Source organism: Oryzias melastigma, linkage group LG8 (assembly GCF_002922805.2).
Source record: "Oryzias melastigma strain HK-1 linkage group LG8, ASM292280v2, whole genome shotgun sequence".
Lineage (NCBI taxonomy): Eukaryota > Metazoa > Chordata > Actinopteri > Beloniformes > Adrianichthyidae > Oryzias > Oryzias melastigma.
Window position 1 is genome coordinate 15041166 of NC_050519.1, and position 3655 is coordinate 15044820.

Consider the following 3655-nt stretch of genomic DNA (forward strand, 5'->3'; position numbering starts at 1 on the left):
CTCTGTTGTTGACTTGGCTGTGTCAGACCATTATTGTGTGTTTTTTAAAGTGACTGGTTTTATCCAGCAGGGGGCCTCAGAGAGAACTGTGATGAAACGGTATATAACTCCTGAAGTGGCAGCAAATTTTATTGAGATTTTCAAACCAAACTCCTGCTCAGATTTTACCAGTGTCCTGTGATTCTCTGATGATGTAGTAACCCCACTGAAAACCAAAATACTTCAACCAAACTTAGAGACACCCTGGAGAAATGGGGCTACTTTACAGAAAAAACTAATAAACAATACAGAAAACACTAAAATAAATACTATTTATTTAAAAAGAACTGATTAAACAAATGTTTATTTTCAAACAAATATATATTTTTCTTAATAGAGGAATAAAGTGCCATATAGAAAAAACAATATTTTAAACTTTAAAACCCCACACTTCCAACATTGTTAAATATAAAATGACATTTGATTAAGAATAGGAATAGAAATCTGGTTTGATGCTGATTGAGGAAGTCTTATTATAGGAATCTGTCCACATCAGACATCACCCACTCATGATCATACTATATCCAATCAGAGCAACCAGCCAGATTCCACTGCAAACCTGTTCACTAAATATTTTATGTTAACTTCATTCAGAGGTGTACTTCTGAAATAATAAAAACAAGGCTTGACTAAAGTATTTTCTGATTGAAATGTGAATTCTGCTGAATGTGTTCTGTGAGGTGGAGTCAATGCAAACATGGACGTCTTCCTCCTCTACTTATCTGACAGCAGAGATGACAGCAGAGAAGACTGAAGTCAGTTTAACATGATGGACTGTAGGACAGGACTGCTGCTTTTAACTCTCTGTTATACAGGTGAACATCATCATGCAGATACTGTAGATTTAGGATGTTTGCTTTTTTAAATCCAGTTTTCTGATTTTTATTCCCAGTTGTTGATGGAGTGACTCTGACTGAGTCTGGACCTGTGGTCAAAAGACCTGGAGAATCCCACAAACTGACCTGTTCAGCCTCTGGATTCACTTTCAGCAGCTATCACATGGACTGGATCAGACAGGCTCCTGGAAAAGGACTGGAGTGGATCGCTTGGATCCAGCATGACAGCGGCAGCATGTACTACTCAGAGTCAGTGAAAACCCGCTTCACCATCTCCAGAGACAACAGCAGAGAGCAGGTGTATCTGCAGATGAACAGTCTGAGAGCTGAGGATTCTGCTGTTTATTACTGCGCTCGGGAGACACAGTGACTCAAGAGACACAAAATCTGTGCAAAAACACCACATGAAGAAAAACGCTTTCATTATTATTATTTTTTAAATATTAATTTTCAAAACACTGAATGCAAACTATGGGAAAGTTGATATTTGCCAAAAAATCTTATTAAATGAGTAAAACTGTCACATTCAACAATGTTTGCCATCACCTGTTTGCCACAGCTGCATCACATTTGTCGTTAGTCCTCAGGTTGTAATAATGGTCTTTAGGTTTTTCAGTGTCACAGAGTCTTGTGTTATCAGCTATGTCATTGTTGCTCTCTCTTGTAGTTAAGTTTTGTTATTAAATATTTTGTTTATCTGTGTTCTGGGGGCCGTTCCAAGAAGCCGGCTCAACAAATTTAGATTTCAAACCTGAACTTAGAGTCACTGGACTCAAAATTCTCAAACTCAGGGTTTTCGGTTTCCGAACAGCTGAAAATGTTTGATTCAGTCAACCTGAAGTTGTCTGAACCTAAATCAGGTGCGAGTGTCGCGACCATTAAAAGCCCTGATCAATGGAGCGACCACAACATGATTCACCATGGCAATGGGAACAAACACCAGTAGAGCGGCATACTTTACGCCGACAGAAATCGACATGCTCCTTTAGGCATAAGCCGACTACGAGCCCGTCTTCCGGAAGAAAAGCAACACAGCTGCAGCAGCAAAACAGAGAGAGTCGGCGTGGGAGGAAATCGCTGCAAGAGTTAATGCGTACGTATGTATTTTGATCATGTCAATTCAGGATGAGTACAAAATAATGGCAGAAACATATTTTTTGTCATTTTTTTTATTAAGAATAGTTTACTCACGTCAATAATGCAACATGTAATTTCTGTAACTGCATGAATTCTTCATAACAAATTAAAAGGGCATTTTCATAATCAATGTCTGTGGTTGATATATGGGTGTTTCTAAGTCAGGGTCAGTAAGCAGTCCAGTATGTGTCAACATGAGTAACAGTTTTGGTCCTCATAATGCTCCTCTTAAATGAACGGCATATGTATGTCCCTATTTCAGGTGCAATCCAGCAGGCCTAAAGAGGACCTGGCAGCAGTTGAAAATGAAATATAAAAATATAATCCAAAAAGGTGAGACTGATCATGTACTGACTACGCAACTCTACAAACCCTAATAATTTTGAAAAATTAAATGACACAAAGTAATAGCACATCAGCTGCCAATTTAGCATGGTTGTATTCACAAAATGACATCATTTCACTTCCACTCAGCCAACAGAAAGAGGGCAGACACCAGAAAAACTGGAGGAGGACCTGCCCCCCCACCACTGACGGAGGCAGAGGAGATGGCCCTCAGCCTCAACACAGGGAGACCAATGGTTGACGGGATTCCTGGGGGGAGTTCTTCCGAAGGAGGCACTCCCCCCGACATGAGGGCATATGTCTCATGTTAGAGACCTTCTTATATATTCTTATTAGAATGGGTTACTTATGATATCCAAATATTACACTCTGTTATTTCATTTACTTATTTTATTGGTCTTTATAGATTCTGCTGGCAACATCTCCCTTTTGGAGCCTCCTGCCACAGCAGAACCTCTGGCTGTTGTGAGTACTCCCCTACAGAATGGTGAAATGAAGACACGTGTTACTATAGAGCGACTCTTAACAAAATGGTGGTCTTCATAGGACTGTGACGATATTGTAACGATCATAGACTGTCTACACAGTCGTATTGAATTTTATGTGTGGAGTTGCTTAAGGATGTACATTCATCTCCTATACTGACATAATCATGCCCCCTCTGTTCCAGAGTGTGGGTGAACGGAATGATGAGGCTCCAACAACCTCAGCAGCTCAGATGAGCTCAGTTCAGTGATGTTCTGTGAATGCTATAATTCACATCTGTGATATCTATGATTTCCAATGTCATGGACCCATTTTCATTTTTTAATTCACAGTTGCCAGTGAGGGACTTATACAAATTAAGCCTTCTAAAAAAGATAGAAGTATGATAAGAAGTGTACATTACTGAACCGTCAAATTGAGAAGACGGATCTTGGGATCTTGATTCTAAAACACAAGCTAGAGGTAAGTGTCAAGTTACAGGTGGATTAAAATGTTGAATGAACCCTGAAATCTAACTGTTGCTTTTCTGTTTGTAGGAAATAAATAGATCCAAATAAATTTGATTTGAGTTCAGTGTCCTTCTTTTATTGCTTGTGGTGGTGATGGTCTACTGCCAGAATGCACTGCGACAGATCATGTCTCTAACAGTTCTTCCATCCTGGTAGTCAGCTGGTTAGATGGGATCATCCTCTGGCTCTTGAATTTGTATGGCAGGGTGTTGCTATCCTCTAATAATGGCAATATTATGGAGAACAACACATGCCACAATTATGCCACAGGCCCTCTCAGGTCTCACTCTGAGATGACGAAGG

The 3655-nt window shown here is 39.7% G+C and overlaps 1 protein-coding gene across 1 annotated transcript in view; it reads left to right on the top strand.

Annotated features, from left to right (window-relative positions):
- The first annotated feature begins 805 nt into the window (after positions 1-805).
- The window catches only part of LOC112146176, a 65003-nt gene continuing 62153 nt past the window's right edge, over positions 806-3655 (top strand). Inside the window, exons 1-2 of the mRNA XM_024271859.2 lie at positions 806-854; positions 932-1241. Coding sequence (XP_024127627.2) covers positions 806-854; positions 932-1241 — 359 coding nt within the window. The remainder of the gene's footprint in view (positions 855-931; positions 1242-3655) is intronic.